The following is a 19,932-nucleotide window of genomic DNA, read 5'->3' as shown; positions in this document are numbered from 1 at the left end:
TGAGGTTGTCAGCCGGAAGATGAGACCTCTGCAAAATTTGTATTTCTACCTCCTCTTTGCTTTTAATAATTCTAATTACTGAGTCATGAAAACCAGTTCATTATCTAAATTGTGTTGAAGACTTCTTAATGTATAGGTAGGAATAAAAAGGTGTGCTGTATGATGGGGTTTATTTATATTTTTCTCTGCACTGGTATTTTGCAAATGCCTGAGAAAATTTTAAAAAACCCACAATTTATACAGAACATGAATAGCCCTTCTATTTCTCTAACACTCTCATGTCTAGAATTGTTGCAACATGCTTTTCTATGCATTACTGTTTCATGTGTAATACCATTTTTTTAAAATATAACTTTAGATCCTTTTTTGTTCTCAAGAAGCTTTCTGATTTGATATATGCATCAGAATTATTTCTGATCCTGATATCTTGTTAGAAGTTTCTGCAGGCATTATTTCTCCTTGTATATGGTTTCCTTCTCTTGTAAAGGTCTGTTTCTGTGCTGCCTTTCCTCTGTGCCCCTCAACAACTTCCTCACTCCTATTTCCTCTTTTCTGTGCTGCAGGATACCCAGATGGTTTCCTGCAAATGCTTTGCATCCTTTGCACAAACTCCATATACTAGAACACCATTTCCTTCCCTTACAAGAGTGAACACTTGTCCTCCTTTCAGCTTTTTATTTCTGTGAAAGGATTTTTGACTGCCATTCCATGTAATTCCAGCCAATCTGATTCTATTCAATATCTCTAAATTTTCCAGCTGGCATTTATCTGTCTATTCAGATAATAGAAACAGTGATAGTTCTTTACAATTATTGTATCACTATTTTATCTTGAAGTTTTCTGTTTTTCTTTGGTTTCAAGTTTCTATCTTTAAATTAATAAAGCAGTAGTCAGAAAAAATGTCAGTTTCTAAAATACAGTGTGCATTATTTACAATATGGTTTATATTGTAAATTATTAATATGTTACATATTATTTACAATATGTCTAATATTGTAATGTCTAAATTTATCTTATACTAATTTTGAACAGAAGGTAATGGGGATTTAGACCACTTTGACCTAGTAGAGTCATCAGTTTAAAATTTTAATCAAATCAGTAGGAATTTTTAAAAAGTTATTTTAATAAAAAGATCAGTTACATATTATGAATATTCATCAATTGATAATGTTATTTTGGTAGCAGTTGCACAGGAACAGCATTCAGTTTACTGATGGATATGAAGTAAAGGAAGATATTGGAGTTGGCTCTTACTCTGTCTGCAAGAGATGTATTCATAAAGCTTCAAACATGGAATATGCTGTAAAGGTAATTACTTTGTTATAAACCACACTTTTCAGATTTTAGCATTGGACATCTTTTATTTGTCATAGAGAAACATATTAAGATTATTTTTTTAATATAAAAATACTTTATATGCAACTGCAAAAGTAAATTCGTAAATTCTCAGATGGGTAAGGAGTTCATTACAGTCTTCAGTCTGGTATAACTTCCAGAATAAACTTCAACTCTTTGTCTTTGCTTCCTGGTTTTCAGCAAGGTTTTTAATGTTGTTTTTATGTTATTCTATAGGGCTTTCTAGCACTTCTTTGAAGGCATTAAATTCTCAGTTGAAATTAGTAGATTTCCCAGAACTGCAATGATAAGGTTTTTTGTCTTTTTGTGCAATAACCCGGGACCAAATGGTTGCTATGAAAGCAAGAGTACGGATTAGCAGACTTTTATAAGTGGGGGGGGAAAAAAAGTAGTCTTAAAATCCTATACTATGAGGCAGTTCTCTTTTTGAATTGTTGAACAGCTTACTACTTAGTTATGTAAAATATAAAGATGAATTAAGCATGTAGATTGCCTTCTGGAAACCTTGCAGTTTCAATTTGGTAGTTAAATACTTATTTTTATTCTAGTTCTGGCCAGGAACAGATTTGACTTCCGTGCTTTCAGTTTGAAGTAATATCTTGAAACTGTAAGTCCTGGCATAGCTGATAACTCCCTCAGCTGTAACATTTATTGTGAAGATTCCCTCGCTTTTCTATTGCCTCTGTTAGGGCATTTTTTTCCTCAAGGAATCTTGAAAAAAAGAATAAGATGATCAGTGTCTGATGTATTAGCAGGGGACCAGTAGCAGTACGGGCATAAGGATGAAGGGGTAACACCACAATGGAAAAGACATGAGCGGAAATTCTGCGGTTCAGGAATGGACAAACATGAGAATCACAAGAATACTTTTTAAGTAGGGCAAAACAATATTTCACTTCTTTGCACAGGAGAACTTTAGAGCCAGAGATTCAAATGGACCTTTATAATGAATGTGTGTTTGAATTAACTCTGAGAAATTTTTATTTTTTCTAATTTTTTAATTCTCTTACTCTCCTGCTTTATCTTTTGCTGCACCAAATACTTGGTTTAGATTAGCATTGTGAGAATCAGTTCATTAGCATCATCCAACCAGTATCTCATGTTAAATTAGGAACTTAAAGTTTTATGAAATAATGTATCACTAAAGTCTTATCTACTAAACAGCCTTGCATTATTAATCACAGCCAAAGAGACCAGATCGCTTATCCTCCAAAATTGTTTTCGAAGAGATTTTTTCATTTTTTCCCAACATTTTTTGATTTGCCTTGCTTTTCCAATTTAACAAATTTGAGTTTGGTTATAATCCATGTCTTTTGCAACAATAAATATTGCTTAACTGCTGATGCTAATAAGCATACCAAAGCATTACACTATATAATATTCACAAAAATAATTATGTCTATGTCTGTACTTGCTCTTACAGATTATTGACAAGAGTAAAAGAGATCCAACAGAAGAGATTGAAATCCTGCTGCGCTATGGACAGCATCCAAATATTATTACCCTAAAAGATGTAAGTAGTGTTATAAAGACATCCTTTAGTGTATTATAATTGTGAATCACTTTCTAATTTGAGAGATGACAAGCTGCATGTTTTAGATTTATGTTCATGTTTTTCAGTATTAAAAATAAAACAAGGTCCCAATGCAATTTATCCAGTAGTATCCAATTTTTTACTGAGATGTCAGTGTTTTCTCTTAAAGATGCTTATATTGTGGTACAATGTTATTCTAAGGAATCAAATAATTCATCCTTCATAAATCCTAGCACAAGAATAATTTATTTAACATTGGCTGTATTTTTAAAGAAACAAGGAAGGTTTTTGATTGCTTAGTTAACTTTGAATCTGCTTTTGCCTACATTAATCAAAAGCATTTTTAATGTATGTTATTATATAACAAAGGACTTGCTGTTAGCACAGTACCCTAAGTAATTTTCATGGACAGTAGCAAGTATTACTCAGTAGTAGACAAAATCTTTCCATGTCCGTGGTTGCCACTCTTTTCTACCCATCTTTATCTGGCCTTTGTGTGAACACTATCTAGGTATTTTTTCTTGTATTATTTGTTCTGACCATGGAAACACTTTGTCCATAAAAAGCAAGGAATAACATAAGCTGGGAGGTAGAGGGTTTTCATAGTGAACAGTATATTCTGATGATCCAACTGAAAAAGAAAATTGTCTTTCTCTCCTTGATTATTCATTAAAGAGGATTAAAAATTAAAAAGGCATATGCTTAATGACTTTAAGCTTAGACTGCAGGGAAATATTCTGGTCCCCCAAACCCAACCTCAGGCAAAAACCATTTCCAGGAAGCTGAGCTCAGCTAAAAGGAGATTGTCAGACATTTTGAAGTCATTAAAACAACAGCTCATAAATACTGTGGAGATGAGCACTAAAGGACTCTGCATGAAGTTGGTCTACTATAATCTGTCTTCACTTTATTGATATCATACTGTTTGGCCCTTTCTTGGACAAAGAAAATAAGGTAGATATTCAGGGGAGCCCACCAGGGCGGTTATCTTACTGCAAGCAAGATACAATTACAGTCCCACTTTCTGTTCTGCTACATGTGGTTGGACAGTAAAGCTACTTGAAAGGAGCTGTGCTGAACAGAACCTCTATCAGCATTCATGGTGCTTTTAGTGCTGCATGCTGGGCTCATATGCTACTTTAATTCATAATAGAACTTATGTTATTTAAGCAGGAAGACAAACATGAGAATGTGAGCACTTACCTGAACTTGAGCATTATGAATATTTTACATTGAGAACAGAAATCCAGGCAACATTAAACAGCTGCAATATATGCTGAATTATTTCACTTTGTAATTAATCTTTTATCATCATCAGTCATCTTCCAGCAGGAACCATCTTTCATGCACAGCAGCAGCAATACACAAATAGGAGACTACCAAAAAAGCCCACAGAGGGAGAAAGGCTGTAATTCTCACTCACTTCTGCTTCAAATCAGTTCCCCAAACAGAAGTTATGGATGTCCAGTGTAAGAAAAAATATACAGACTTCATATGTAATAGAATCTTGTATAAGTCTGTAAGAATGTAACATTAAGTTTTCCTTGTCCTAAAACAGACCCATGGGGCAGATTCCTTGCATATCCCACACGATAGCTTTCAGAGAAGAGAAGGAGTATTTTGCCTTCAGGTCTCAAACTCTAGAGCACCATGTACTATTATAAAAATAAAACTCATCATTGATTTGCTCAATTTTTCATTCAGTTCCACATCAAAGCTTAAATGTTTCTAATCTGAAGTGCCAAAATGGAACATTTCAGCACTTAAGTGCCTGCTTTGGAAATTATTATTCTGTGAGAAATAATTTCTTTCTTTTCTTCTATTTCAAGAAGAAATGCAGTAATATTTGAATTTTGCTTAAGATGGAAGTTTTCATTCTCGTTCAGCCTTTTTTTGTAATTTAATTCTGAAGGTGTTTGGATTGAAACAATGGATATTCAAGAGACCAAATTCTTTCTGCAGTGTACAGTCCTCTGGGGGTTTTCCTTCTGATTGTTATCAGTGGTCTTTTTCAGTTACACAGTATATAAACAAAAGAAGCTATATTGTGCTAAATCAGATGTCCTTCTTATCCAATATCCTGCCTCTGACAGAGGCCCTTAGTGGATGCCTAGGAAACAGTATAAGAAGGGAGGAAGCACACAGCTTCCAACAAAACATTACCTAGAAACTTCCTGTGCCAGACCATTATAAGTATTTTACCCTTTTTATGTAATAGTTACTGTTTTGTAACAGAACCTTTGTTCTGGTTTGAGTTATTTAAAGCATTGCCTGAATAATCTTTTCAGAAACATTTTAGAAACCTGAATACAAGATATCCAGTCTCCCTGTCCAAGTGCTTATTTATGATTTCAAAAAACTTCATAATATGTCTGTAAAATCTTATTTCCCTTGGCAAAAACTTCGATTTCTTTTTCCATTGTTTTATATTTTGTTCATGTGCCTACATCTGTTTCTCAGTATAGTTTCTTCTACTTTACCTGGTAGAGGAGACATGCTGACTGACCTGTGGCTTGTGCCCAGAGTTAATTTTAAAAAGTAGTGTCACGTTTGTGATCTTAGCATGATACTGTGCACCTAACTGTGAAGAAATCTTCATCAGTATTTATTCAAAAACAACTTAAGTTGATAATACCATTAGAGAAATTGGTGCGAGGCGAATGATTTGTTCAGGGTGAGTTATCTGTGGGATTTTTTTGGGCAGGCAGACAGGACCAGCAGATAAAATGGTAACCAAATGCAAATTTTCCTTGAATTCTGCATTCCTGAGATGTTTTCTCTGTCGTGTCAAAGAAAATAATAGCTGATCTCCTCATGTTATACCAGGATTAGAGGAAGCATGCCTATCCAAAAAAAAATCCAGTTTAGTATCTAGAATTAGATAATTCTGCTTTTGAACTGTGTAATATTTAAAGTCTTAATAAAAACACATTCAGATGATCAGTCATTATATTTCATGGGGGAAAAATTCCTGTTAAATGAGAAGACAGAAAAACCCATCATGTCTTCATGTCCTTAATATCATAAGTTTGTAAAGCCCACAGAATTATTTAACATTCTTCTGTTTTTATTTAGTATCATTAGGAGAACAAAAATTTTGATGCTTAGAACTTTATTAGCATGTTTTTGCCAGGTAGCTTAAGACAAGGGAATTGGGATGAAAATTTTTTTTATTATTTTCTGTTACTTAGCTGATATATATTCCTAAATTTATTTTACTACAACTTGGATAATTGTCTCTACTTAAACACAAGTTATTTTTTATTTCACACATTTTACTGAAAAAAAAAATTGTAATATCACCATAAAAGTAGGTTGAAATGATAAAAGGGACAGTCTGTAAAAGGTTTCACTAAAGCAGGAATTGTTTCTGGGTTAAGTTGGAATTCCCAGGCCAGGTTGGACAGAGCTTTGAGCAACCTGGTCTAGTGAAACATGTCCCTGCCTATGGAGGGGAGCTGGAACTAGATGATCTTTAAGGGGTCTTCCAACCCAAACTGTTCTATGATTCTGTGAAAGTGCAACTGAAATGAAATGCTGAACTTGTGTACCTTAAAACATGGTTTGGCATCACTCAGTTTATTGCGCCCCCTGGTGAGAATGTAAAAAATTCTCAAATGCTTCCCTGGACAACAAAAGCCATGCAAAAATTAAGCCATTTTCCATAACTAGAAGTAAGGGATAAAATATGCATATTTTAAGACATTTAGACTTTGGTATAGGCTTTATGTGCAGAGTAATGTATAAGTTGTAGGTTTTTATCATAGCAACTTTGTATGCATTCACTTCACTGTTCACAGAGGCTATTTTGAGGTAAACTTAGATTTTATTTTTTCCTTTTATTTTTGTCTGACGGTTGGAATGATCTCTGTTCATATTTGTAATTTGGTGCAATAATTGCTGCTTGAATTAGCTCTGGTTTTGCCTTCATCAGACTCATTTCCATTTTTTACTAAATTTCTCACATGTCTAGTTTACTTAGTTTTAGTGAAACTATGTGGGGGGAAACTACTTGTTATTTATCCTTTTTTATCTTTAAACACATGCCGGTATTTCTATGCTATTTTGGTACTGTACTGTCTTTTTGTAAAGGTTTTTTGTTCGTTTCTGAAGATGAACAATATTTGGATAGTGTGTGGGTTGTGAAATGTGGGGAAAACAATTGAAGAAAACAGCTTGTGGACACACCTGCACTATCTCTGTGCATTTCACAGGAAGACAGCAGAGAATAAATATTTTGAAGTTTAAATGTTTATGTACTTTTTGCAGGTGTATGATGATGGAAAATATGTGTATGTAGTAACAGAACTTATGAAAGGAGGAGAACTGCTGGATAAAATTCTTAGGCAAAAATTTTTCTCAGAACGAGAAGCTAGTGCTGTTCTGTTCACAATAACAAAAACAGTAGAATATCTTCACACACAAGGGGTAAGTTTTCATCTCAGACAAAATGCTTATAGCTATTGATATTCTTCTCTTTCAGAAGCATAAACTTATATCTTGATACATTCTTCTGTGTGGTAATTAAGTAGGTTTTGGTAAACAGTTACATTGCAGCAGGAGTTTGTGTTGAAATCAAAACTTTCCTTATCAGCTCTGTATGCATTCAGATAACTGAGATGATGCAACTGTTTCTGTTGTTCTTCATGCAATCTGTCAGCAGTTCTGTGGAATATGCAGATAATTACTAACACAGAGGATATGAGGGGAAGAAAGTCCAGGAAGAAGTGCTGGGGCCAGTGTCATTGCAAAGCCACAGGGCCTAATGTAATTCCAATCTCATCCTGTGATAGACCCTGCAAATTTATTTTCCATTTGTCATATTTGTAATTCCTTTGACAACTTGGTTTTGAAGAACATGGTTTATGACTTGTAACTCCTGTGCCATAGTGTCAGTAACTTGTAGGAGACAGAAAATTAACGCTTTGGGAAATTAATTTGTAGACATAGGAAGTAGTTCAAATATAGAGAAGAGTGGTGTGGTAATTGCATGGCAAAAAGGTAAGTTATGTTGCCTCTTTAGGTAAACAAGAAAAAGGGGATAGGAAAAAAAGCAGAAAATAAGGGTGCAAGGAAAAAGTCAAGCTGCTAAAACATTGTTGTTACCCAAGAAAAGACACTTTGAAACATATAGTACTCAAATTATTTTAAGTAACAAATAGCAATTTAATACACACTGTCATGTCTGGAAGCTGTTATTTCAGAAAACTTATGATCAAAGTTATCTGGAATCTCATTCCGTGATTCATCACTTCAGTCACTTGCTCATGTGTGTATTTTTATTTGAGCCTGTGTGCACAGACTATAGTCCTTGGCCAGCAGCACCCGTGGGAATTATGAACAAATCTTGACACCTTCTGTATGGAAATACAGATACTAGAATAACAAATCATAATTTGGTACATTCTTGCCACATGTGGCCAAAAGAGGCCCAGTCTCCTTGCATCAAGTAAGGGATTTTAGGGGTTTTTGTTTCTTTACTGTAGATACCTGTATATATTGGCATTTGGACTTGTATTAGACCACATGCACTTTGGAATGTTTGCTTTTGGAAATTTTCAAGTCTTCTATTAAGTACACCTCCACAGGAAATCCGGCCATATATGTAAATAGTGAGCACTTCAGTCGTCTAATTCTTTTCTGGAGGAGTCCCTCGTGTCTTCAGTGGATTTTCCTGTTGTAACTCCTTTGGACACAGGAGGAGCTCATTTGAATATGATATTAGGTAGCATCAGGTTTGACAGTCTGAATCTGTGTGCAGTCTCCACAGCCCTTCCCAGGAAGAGTTTCCTTGTGGACATTCACAAGATACTTTTGAACTGAAAAACTAGCTAAGCAAGGAATGAAATCCTCCTCTTCAGAGTAAGCAGTGCTTCCAGTGCTCACCCAAAGAGTTCTAAAAGTATTAGGGCCAACATACAGTGATTAAGGATTGGCACAAGAGACATCATAAAACAGATAAACAAAAAGTGTCATGTCATCTTGGAGCAGCAGACTTGTGAATGCTGGTAGATAATTGAGACTGCTAGTCAAAAGCACAATGCGAAGAAATGAAGAACTGAAATTTCCTGCATGTTATTTTGCTCTCTCTTCTGTTGCTCTAAAATAAAATGTTATTTCTGTACCAAACACCAATATAACCTAAACAATCTGGCAATTTTTTTTAAACATTGTTTTTAAATGTTTTCAAAATTTACCTTTGGGAAAACAGCTTAACGTAGGAAGGCGTTTCATTTATTCATTGACATAAACGTTTTGATTGCTTGGGAAGCAGTGTTTTAATGTGAACTAGACTGTTAGACTTACTCCTCTTCCTACTTGAGAATTGCTTCCCCTTCTTCCAAAAAAAGCATACAGCTCAAGCAGACTGGTTCTAGACACTGCCAAATGCCCAGCTCTGTGCTGCTTCCATTGCTCACTTCTTCCTTTCTACCCCTTTTAGAATCTCTTTCAAAAAAACCCCCAAAACTCATGTAAGAATAAAACTGAGGTTTTTTATTTGCCTCTTGGAGCAGTAAAGGTTGTTTCACTCTTTACTAGGGGAAAAGGTTAAAAACAAGGGCAATCAGGAACTGGATCTCTCATATGCTGACATCTAAAGCCAAGATGTTCCCCTTAACACCTACTGTTCCAAGTCAAATTCTTTAATATCATTTGTGTATTTCAGCTTACAAGGTGCTTATTTCCATAATTTTAATACTTGGTTTTTTAAATCTGAGAATTGCAAAGGATTTGCATGCTGAAAAAGTCTGTACTAAATAGACTTAATGTGTTAAATGGCTTTGCAATGTGCATGACCCTCTGCACTCTTACTGCTTGGTCTCACATTGCTTTCCTGAAACCCTGCTAGGTTTGGATGAGTGTGTTGAGCTTCTGCTTTCTGGACACTGCTTACTTGCAGAAGTCTGGGGATATCTCTTTGTTCCAATGTGATTACTTTTTTGAAATATTTCACAATCTCTTCTGTTTAAATTTAACCATGAGAAGCTGTGTTTAATACTAATAAAGCACATAGGACAACAAGATAAAGGCCCTCATGTCTCTGCTGTTTTATAGGGGTATATACCCTCTTCTTTACAGAGAGCAAAGCCTCTGGAGGCTGTAGACTAACTTCTCTTGTGAAGAAAATACAGCAGGTCTGATTTCAGAGACTGTCCTTGTGCATTCCAGGTTTTGTTAAGGCTTGTTATTACAGAGCTTCAAATAAGATCAGATTTATTCTGCTGGAACTTTGGCAGCTTCTCCAGTTTTTCAAAGCATTTTACATCTCAAGCCCCTGCAGAAGCAGCCACTTGGGAACCAGTACAGGCTTTTTTTGATATTTGGAGAATACCTCTCTGATACTTTGACAGGAGTTTTTTATTATTAAAATTCCTTCTTAATCAGGCTTTAAGTGTTTTTCTGAGATTAATTCAGACTGTCTGAATGAAGAGAATGGAACACAGAGTTACTCCAGCAGTAACTAGTCTGTGTTTACATAGCAAGGTGGTACATCAGCAGCTACAGCAGCCGCTGACTCCAAAAGATATTAGCAGCCAAAAGTTCTGATTTAAAGAGCCTGGTAGTTGTGCATGTTAAAAAGGAAAGACATGATTCAACCATGAGAAAAGGCATCTGGAACTGTCTCTACAAATAAATTAGGGTGGCATGGGACATTTGGAGGGGGTTTTAGAGTTTGCAAGTTAGAATTGTAGTGCTCCAGACACCACTGAGCATCAGAACACTGCAGCTGATGGTAGAACCTGGAACTCTGGAAACTGAGCGTGCTGTTGGGAGACTTAAAATTAAGTAGCAGAATTGCTAATTATAATAAAAAGCTTTTCATGTGCTTAGCTTATTGTATTTAGTGGTTTGTTTTATTTTTTTAGGTAGTTCACCGAGACCTGAAGCCTAGCAATATTCTTTATGTTGATGAATCTGGTAATCCAGAATCAATTCGAATTTGTGACTTTGGCTTTGCAAAACAACTGCGAGCAGAAAATGGTCTTCTGATGACTCCATGTTACACAGCAAATTTTGTTGCACCAGAGGTAAAACCCAGGATAGTTTATATGCCTTCATTTATTTTACTGGGATGTTTTTGCTAGATGGATTTTTTTTTTTTTCCATTCTTGTGTAACAAATAGAATCACTTTGTAAACAGTAAAAATCTGAAATTTTACTATTTTTATAGCATAATGAATGCATTTCTAAGCATTTTTTTCAGAAAAAATATTTGTCTCCCTCAGGTTTTAAAGAGGCAAGGTTATGATGCTGCATGTGACATATGGAGCCTTGGTGTTCTACTTTATACCATGCTCACTGGGTAAGGGTGTTTATAGTTTGCTTTGCTGTAGAATAGCAAACCAATACAAACAAAAACAGTAATAAATGTAGGCCCACCGTTGCAGATGTTTCTATCAAAGCAGTAATTAATTTCAGCTTTGGGGTTGAGAATATGCTTTGCCTTTAGTAGAATCCAAGTTTGCAGGGACCGATGTGAAAAATTCTTTGCTTCTAACGTCTCCTCTATTTTATGTGCTTAATTTCTGCTTAAAGGTGATTTGTTTCATGTGAAAATTAAAAGATTAAGCCATGTATGTTGAAGAAAATGTTACAAATATATTTGCATGCATTAAAGCATGTTTGTGTGCAAAATTCAGCCACTGAATGTTTTAAGTGATCTGGCTAGAATATAATAAATGCAGTAGAAAAGCATTTGTATATGCAACAGAAATTATTTGTATAAAAGATGATGAATAAGAAATTCAACTATAGTACCAGAAGTTCAAAAGATAATCTATTTAGTAGATGCCATAGCAACTATCTTTTTGTGCTGGGTTATTCAGATTGCCACTTTGGTTAAGAGTTAACATCATCAAAGAGATTTTTGTATTTTAAATAAGTGACAAATACATTTGTTTTTAAGTATATCTCTTTTTTGATTGGGGACATTCTAATAGCAGCAAAAGTATGTGTAGTGAAGCAAGGAAAGCCGGTGCACCTTTCTTCCTCTGGTGTTAAACCAACATCTATTCTTTCTCAGACATTCAGATTTACAACGGATTGGATTGGTTTAGTACTTCACTAGAATATGAAAGATTAAGGAATACTTTCTGTAATTCAGGAACCACCAGTATTTGAACTGCTGTAGGAAAAATCTGCTTTTCAGACCAGATACAGAGGGAATACATGCAATAAGAACAGATCTGTAGTCAGTGCCATGTATTTTCACATGTTCAAAATAAATTCTTTTTACAACTGTTTGACTGTCTGTTGCCTATAATCATGTTGAACTTGCTGAATCTTACAATCAGATTTATAATACTTACTGAGGCCCAGGTTATGGAAGTTACTAACATTTGTTTTGTTAAATAGCTACACTCCTTTTGCAAATGGTCCTGATGACACCCCAGAGGAGATTTTGGCCCGAATAGGAAGTGGAAAGTTCTCTCTCAGCGGTGGTTATTGGAACAGTGTTTCAGACACAGCTAAGGCAAGTATATTTGCTTTGTCCCTTGGGGGATCAGGAATGGATTGCAACACAACATGTTGATTATAATTTATATATCATATATGATTGGGTAAGTTCCACCCATTGTTACATTGAAATACTGATCTAATCCCTTATGTGCCTAGGATTTTGTTTCCTGTTTTTGATCCTTTCATGTTTCAGCAGGCACATAGGAGAAAAAAAACAGGTGTGCCTTACACTGTAGTAGTTAACAGCTGTCCTTAGAAATATAGTGTGTTTTATCAGTATTCACACACACAATTATCCATGGTGAGAAGTGCTTTGATAAAACTTGATGTGTAAGCATGACGTTCAAAAAAATCATACAGATAGTCTAAATCATGATAATGAAAACCAATGACGTATTACACTTTTTTACTGCATTTGTACAAAATAAACTTTTATACAACATTTTTGAGAAGCCTATTTTTGACAACAAATAGTCTCTGAACCTCAGTGTGCAATATCCTTCATGCCCCTTATATATGGATGCTTAAAATGCTAAAATTTTCCTCGATTAATTTCCTTTTGTGTTACCAAGTGTCTATTAAGTCACATAATTAAAAGATACACTGTTAGCATTGCTGCGTGGCTTTTAATTTGTTTTAAATCTTTAGAATCTTCTTTTATGGTTTTGAACTACTAATCTGTTTTAAAGTTGAAGTTCTGCTGTTATTTCCATTGACCCTTTGTTGACAGGACCTTGTTTCAAAAATGCTTCATGTTGACCCTCATCAAAGACTGACTGCAGCCCAAGTTCTGAGTCACCCCTGGATAGTTCACTGTGACCAGTTGCCTCAGTACCAGCTGAACAGGCAGGATGCTCCCCATTTAGTGAAGGTAAATAGCTATTTGTTCAGCTTGCTGTTTAGCCAGAATGAATGTAAACTGTTGTAATCGCTAGATGTAGTTTAGCAGGCTGTAGCGTCCTGAGAGCTCAGCGCGGCTGCTTAGGGCAGTGCGACCCGGTCGCATCCCGTAGTCCATTTCGGACGATCCCGCGATCTTGCTCCGGCCAGCTATCAGCGTTACAACCAGTGATGGCGAAGCAGGCGAGAAGGGTCTCCCATGAGGGCTTGAGAGGACTTTAATCACATCTTGTCCCCACGATCCCCAGAGGCAGAGAGACCTCATGGTCCGAGCGCGGAAGGAGGGTGTCGAGGCGGGGGGGGTGTCAGGGGCTCCGGGGCGGTACCTGGGTGGAGTTGGGGTACAGGAACCAATAGGGAGAAACCGAGGGAGTGGCCAAGGGCAGGGGCAGGGGAGAGCAGGAGGGGGAACGTGGCGTCACAAAGGCAGTGGGTTAACTGATTACCACAGTAAACAAAAGGGGGTTTTGTTTTTAAAGTTGGGGGTAGCATGTGTCTCCTCTAAATACTGTGTAAAAGTTATGACTGGATGTTGCACTAAGCCATAAAATGAACTTTTAATATGTAATAGGATTTGATGAGAAACCACTTACAGGGAATAAATCTAATACATTTGGAAAAGACTTCAGTTTTCTTGTGTTCGAAATCTGTTGGACTGACTTAACTGGAAGGCTTAACTGCTTTTAGAAACCAACATAAATTATTCTTCTCATAGTGAAAATGTGAGGTGACTATAGGGGAGCTGTAAAATCATTTGCTAACTTTAGTTCCAGAGGAGGGTACTTGTCAGTAACTGAAGGAAAACAGAGTACTTTGTGATCACAGTAAAAGCAGAAGAGAAGTCAAAAGGGCAGTGTTGATTCCTAGGGTATCATACTTCTGCACTCTGTCTGAAATAAGATCTGGTTTTAACCCTGAAACTTTTTCACTTCGAACAAGCAGAGGAAAATCAAAAATAATTGAATTCTACTTCTCTGTATTCAACCTTGTTTTCAGTCCTGCTTTCAAGAATCTCTTGTTCAACATAAAAGGGATGTGAAGAATATAATTAACACACTCTCTGAGCCAGCTATTAGAAATTTCTAGCATCCAGAAACACAAGTGGAAAGTGGGGGAGTTCTGATGACAACTTTCTAAATCTTTTAAAAATAAATTTCATGTGCTGAATAATGTGGGTGATTTTTAAATATTTTGTTGGAAACTGAAATGGTTATATAAGTGATAAGCAGAGACAGTCTACCAATGGGATTTCTTTTCCCAACTCTATCACACAACATAGCAAGAGAACTTAATTTGGCAACCTAGCTTATACCTTCTGGGTTTGACTCTTTAAGCAATGTAAAACTATTTATTACCCTAAAAAACACTTGTTCCTAACACTGCTAGGACTTGAGTAATGCAGTAGTATGTTTCTGTTTAGTAGATGAAAATAAAATGAAAGCTAAAACCTGTTCAGAGTCTCTGGCACTTAGCACTGCTATAGTGTGTGCATGAGCCACAACATACTTACTGTTCTTTTCTCCTCTTCCCCACAGGGTGCAATGGCAGCAACTTACTCTGCTTTGAATCGTAATCAGTCACCAGTTTTGGAGCCAGTTGGCCGTTCTACTCTTGCTCAGAGGAGAGGTATAAAAAAAATTACCTCAACAGCCCTGTGAAATGACCTCAACCAGACACTTGGTACCATGGCATAAGATGATAGCACAAATCATGGCGACAGGTAGCACATATCTGACAGATACCTGCAAGCACACTCTGTCCCAGCTGGTACCTATAATGCTGCTGCTCCTGCTGCTGCTACTGCTTTCATCTACTCTTGCTTTAAACTGTTGATGGCAAGTTACTGATCTTACTGGAGCTGCAAATGGAGTGACAAGTGGAAACAATGAAAATGATCATGTTCACGACTGAATAAACCAGAAGAGTTATAAATGCCACCTCTGTCAAAAGTACACTGAATAAAGCACTCTGCACCACATAGCATTATTTTTATAAGGAATACTTTTTTTGTCCCCTAAAATATTCTTTGTTACAGGTCAAGATGGACAGTTTATGTTAAGCACTTAGCTTAAACAATCTGTTTATATTAGCACTATATACTTTGTGCCATCCAACATTTTGTATGTTTTTGTAAACAGTTCACAAGCAGTACATTTCCGTGCTGTTTTCTTTAATGTATACATGCCTTGTTTTACTTAGATATTATTAATCATTATGACAATTAAGTCTGATTAAACAGTTCACCTGGATTAATCAGTATTGTTGGATAGCTCTAAAAGAAGCCTGACTGTTAAACAGCTATTGAATGTAATACTATGGATAAGTAGTTTTCCTTGCCTATGTCTTTTCTACATTTCTGTGTTTTTGATGCCACATGTTATGAAATGTTATGCTATGAAATTTAAACAGTGAATCTCTCACCATACTATATATACTATAGGTAATAATAACCCAGAGAAAAGATAACTTGTTCCATATCTCACTGTCTTTGTTACCCCTCCCCTCCCTTTTAGTCTCTTCCATCTAATCTCTGGACTCAGGAATTATTGCTAAATACTTTCTGATAGAGGACATTTCTATATGGTTTATTCTTATAATCCATTGTTAATATTTTATCTGTATTCTATGACTTTTGTTTAAGCTGCAAAGGATTTGTTCAGTGAATGAATGTTGGCATTATAGAAGAAAGGCAACATTTGAAGATAAAGCAAAACATATTGGTCGCTAATAAGCAGAAGCCTGTAAAAAGTAGGTTTTAACTGCATTCATTGCAGTTGCAAAGCTGATGGATCTAATGTTCTGTCAGTTATTTTTGATCATTTTAATTGACCTCAAAAGCAAAATGAGAGGCAAGTCATAAAGAACTGTTGGGTTAGAAAAGGGTCTTTCTAATTTACCATGAAAATAGTGTTGTCCCAGTCCGGTAAGATGAAGCCATTCAGAGGGAACATTCTCATTTTTCCGCAGATGGAAGTGAGGTCATAATGAGGGTGGAAGACTCACTTTAAATACTGATACAAACTTTTAATACTCTTGGCCTCTTGGTGTCTAAAGTAATTAAAGGTCCATCTTGATGGCTGGTGTTGAAAAGATGAAATTCTTCAAATGAGAAGGGGCACTGGAACGTGTTTGAATACAGTGAGTGTTCCATGCCACCAAAATTATAGGCTATGTACAGTCCTTCCATATGTGAAAATGACTGGTGGGAATTCCAGCTTCAATAAAATATGGATCTGGGTGAATGGCTTTTGGTGAACAATACAATTTTAAAACTAAAGGATGCAATTTTGTGTCTTGCATAAGAAGGTATTTTCTTGTTTTAGTGGTATTAAATTTCTTTTATGGTGAGTAATTGTTTATTTCCCTGAAATCATCAGTGGTTTGTTGAAAGGAAGAATCATCTTTATGACACCACAGATTTGCTCTGAATGGGAGTGTTTCTTCTGCCAGAATTTCTGAGTTCCTAGAGGAAGCTTCCTTTGCTAGACTTGCAAAGGTTCCCACTTTTATTGCCCTTAAAAATCTGCTAAATATTTAATCCATTATATAATTGTGAAGAAATTGGTTTTATAAATAAGGATTCTTAAATTAGCATAGCTCTCAGGAATTTGAAACACAGCTCTTCCCAAGCAATTTGTATTTTTCCCTTACTTGGTGCTCTAGCATTGAAGTTCCCTTTAGCTGTGCAGATGCATCTACCGTTCCTTCAAGAAACATCTTTAAGTTGAGGCAGAAAAAGGCCATCTTAATTTTTTTTTTTTTTTTTGGACAGTGTCAGCAGTTCCAGAGGAATTTAGTAAAACCTTACCTCTCAAAAAAATGTATTTTTCAGCTCTGTGAGCAATCTTAAGTCAGGCTTCTCAAAATCCAGAAACTGTACATTCTGGTGGGTTTTAAGGTGTTAATTAGAAGATTGTCATATCTAGTCAACAAAATTATTTAAATACTGTTGAAATAAAAGGAGGGCAGTACTTGCCAGTGTATCAGTAATAACATTTCACTTCAAGAAGGAGTTCCTACTCTGTTCAGTGTGTGTATATAGGTACCTGGCAAAGAACAGGCCAAAAAGAGGAAGTGTTAGGCTGCCTCACTATTGGCAATATCCACATTAAAATCATATTAAAGTATTTTCAGTAGTTTTATTGTAGCCGTATTTTGTGGTCCTCAAGCTCACTGATCATTAGCCAAATAGTGAAGCAAAGTTAACTCCTACATTTTACGTATCTACATTCTCAAGTGAGCTGTTAATTTAGTCTAGACTTTACAGATATTTCTGTTAAGTCATGTATAAATATCAGCAGAGGATGAACATTTTAAATTGTAGCAAAACTGGGCAGTTTAGCCCACCCTAAGATGAATGTGTTGAAGTCTAGATCAACTATATTTTAAAGTTACTTTCTAAACCAAGGTGTAAAGGGCCTGCCTATGCAGGGAGGTGTATTTTACAGACTAGGTGCAATTTATGTACCTTACCTCTTGGTTTGGATCCATGTTCACTTTCACTTTTTTTATGTTTTTATATCTGCAGTTGTTTTAACCTATAAAGAAATCCACATAATGCTTCTTTGAGTCTCAGCACCTTTCTGTTAGAATGTGAGTATATGACGCACTGTGTACATTCATTGCTGGACTGCTGCTTGGTCTGCACAGCATAGCAAGTGACTCAGAGAGTCATAGAGGATAAAAAAAGGAGAATGCAGATACAGGTGAATTTTCTATATGTTGACCATGGTTTCTTTTTAATATTTTTAGTGTGAAATTACCATTTACTGTGCTTGAGAGCATGAGGGAACAGAGGGAAGAGTGTAGTTGCAATACCCATTAAATGCCATCTATATCCAGTAAGGGCAAAGTTCTGTGTTCATAATCACTATAACATTGAATGAGACTTAAAAGGAGTTTTTCAAGAAAATATTTAAAACTTTTTTTCTAAAGAGACAAGGCCATAAGAAAATAGATTTACATGTCTGGGATTTTTTTGTGTGTGTGTTTTGCTTGTGTAAATGTGGTGTACCAACTAAAGCTGTGCTTTTCTAGTATTGGAAGGAAAGGATTCAAAGTGTGCTGGCCCTTAGTAAGCAGCAATGGTTAATAGATGAATTTTCACTTATGAAAATGATGTAAATGATTAGCTTTATCTTGATACTCTTGATAATCAAAGGGAAGGTGTACTTATGAGGGATGTAATTATTTTGCAACCTAGTTGGGGGGGGAAGTCTACTTAAACAATTTTTAAAAAATGACAAAATCACAGATAAAATATTTTTCTACGATTCTATACAATCATACTTTATACTAGTTTTCTCAGCATGGCATGTAAGTGAGTCTAGGGTACTGTTCCAGGAAATCAGTGGTATTGTACCTTGTTCTAGACCATTACAATAGCATCTGTTAGATGCTTGGCACTGCTGTCATAGAACCGAAATGCTAGTTTAAAAAAAATAATTAATTGTACTGAATACTTTAAATGATTGTTTTATTCAGAGTCTGATCTAAGAGATGTTCCAATCATGCTATTAATGTGTAATTAAAACTGTTCCAGATGTAACTATGAACAGTTTTGGAAAGTTATCATTGCTTGTTTTCCTGTCTAATGGCAGGTTTTGTAGTCTTCAAAAGAAATTGAAATTTCTACTATGAATAAACTTTAAAACATCTTAAAGGGCTGTTTTGTGTAATCATTTGTTCTGACCAGTTACAAAAGTCATTACTTGTTCATCACTAACTCTGAACTACCTTCACAGCACTTTGCCAACCAAAAAGGGTTTGTAAAAAGCAAGTGTCAGTTACAGTGTCCCGACCTTGCAGCATGTTGAGGAAGGTAAACATGAAGACAAAGGAAAAACACATTCAGCCGGTGCTTATAGAGCTGATATAAGATACAACAAGACCGCAGTGCAAGGATATTGTATTTTAATACCCTCTGTGGATTCTAGTTGACTCTACCACTGAATGGAAGGCTGCTAAATAACACTTGCAATGCCTGCATTGCTCTGGACACTGAAAATATGGGCATGTTGGAAAATTAATGCACTTTGTAAACATTTGAAACAATATTACATTCAGAAGCACTCCATAAACAACAGGTCCATGTTTTAGCAGCTCATACAACTTGGAAGCTTACAGCTGTGATTCTTTTTAACCTTGCAACCTGGAAAAAATGGAAGATTTTCAAAGGTTGCATAGTCTACAAAAAATTGCATTAATTGTGATAGAGGATGTGTGAGGAATGTAACCAGAGGTCTTGCTAAGTGTACCAAAAGAAAGGCATCAGAGGACACGGAGACGTTTGGTAATGGGCATGGGGCAAGGGTCGTGTGATTTCCTCAGTGAAATTCACACCTGGGATCAGAGGTGTGCATTGCTGTGGCCCTCTGCTCACACAAGGCTTTATCCTGTCCGTCTAAAAACATTTTAAAATTTATTTACAAGTAAACTGGATAATTTGTAAGCCTCCAGAAACTCTGCAAAGGCAGAAAGGGGGACCGATATACCACAGCTCCTGCTTCATACTCTCTAACTTACAGAATCGTAGAATAGTTCGGGTTGGAATTGAGCTTGAAAATCATCTAGTTCCGATCCCCCTGCCGTGGGCAGCGACACCTCCCACTCGACCAGATTGCTCGGAGCCTCATCCAGCCTTGCCTCGAACATCTCTGGGGCTGGGGCTTCCACGACCT

At 36.0% G+C, this 19,932-nt stretch overlaps 1 protein-coding gene across 4 annotated transcripts in view; it reads left to right on the top strand.

The window, feature by feature from the left end:
- RPS6KA3 (ribosomal protein S6 kinase A3) overlaps nucleotides 1-18,914 on the top strand; it is a 76,397-nt gene extending 57,483 nt beyond the window's left edge. For 3 of the 4 annotated variants that reach the window (XM_048287576.1, XM_048287557.1, XM_048287565.1), the window contains 8 exons: nucleotides 1,183-1,308; nucleotides 2,780-2,869; nucleotides 7,160-7,318; nucleotides 10,759-10,920; nucleotides 11,119-11,195; nucleotides 12,248-12,365; nucleotides 13,083-13,223; nucleotides 14,788-18,914. In XM_048287576.1, the coding sequence (XP_048143533.1) occupies nucleotides 1,183-1,308; nucleotides 2,780-2,869; nucleotides 7,160-7,318; nucleotides 10,759-10,920; nucleotides 11,119-11,195; nucleotides 12,248-12,365; nucleotides 13,083-13,223; nucleotides 14,788-14,910 (996 nt within the window). In that variant the 3' untranslated portion in view covers nucleotides 14,911-18,914. The remainder of the gene's footprint in view (nucleotides 1-1,182; nucleotides 1,309-2,779; nucleotides 2,870-7,159; nucleotides 7,319-10,758; nucleotides 10,921-11,118; nucleotides 11,196-12,247; nucleotides 12,366-13,082; nucleotides 13,224-14,787) is intronic. The other variant, XM_048287585.1, reaches the window with a different exon arrangement.
- The last annotated feature ends 1,018 nt before the right edge of the window (nucleotides 18,915-19,932 follow it).

The sequence above is a fragment of the Corvus hawaiiensis genome, chromosome 2 (genome assembly GCF_020740725.1).
Source record: "Corvus hawaiiensis isolate bCorHaw1 chromosome 2, bCorHaw1.pri.cur, whole genome shotgun sequence".
Lineage (NCBI taxonomy): Eukaryota > Metazoa > Chordata > Aves > Passeriformes > Corvidae > Corvus > Corvus hawaiiensis.
The sequence above is the reverse complement of the archived record's forward strand: the minus strand, read 5'-3'. Positions and strand labels throughout refer to the sequence as shown.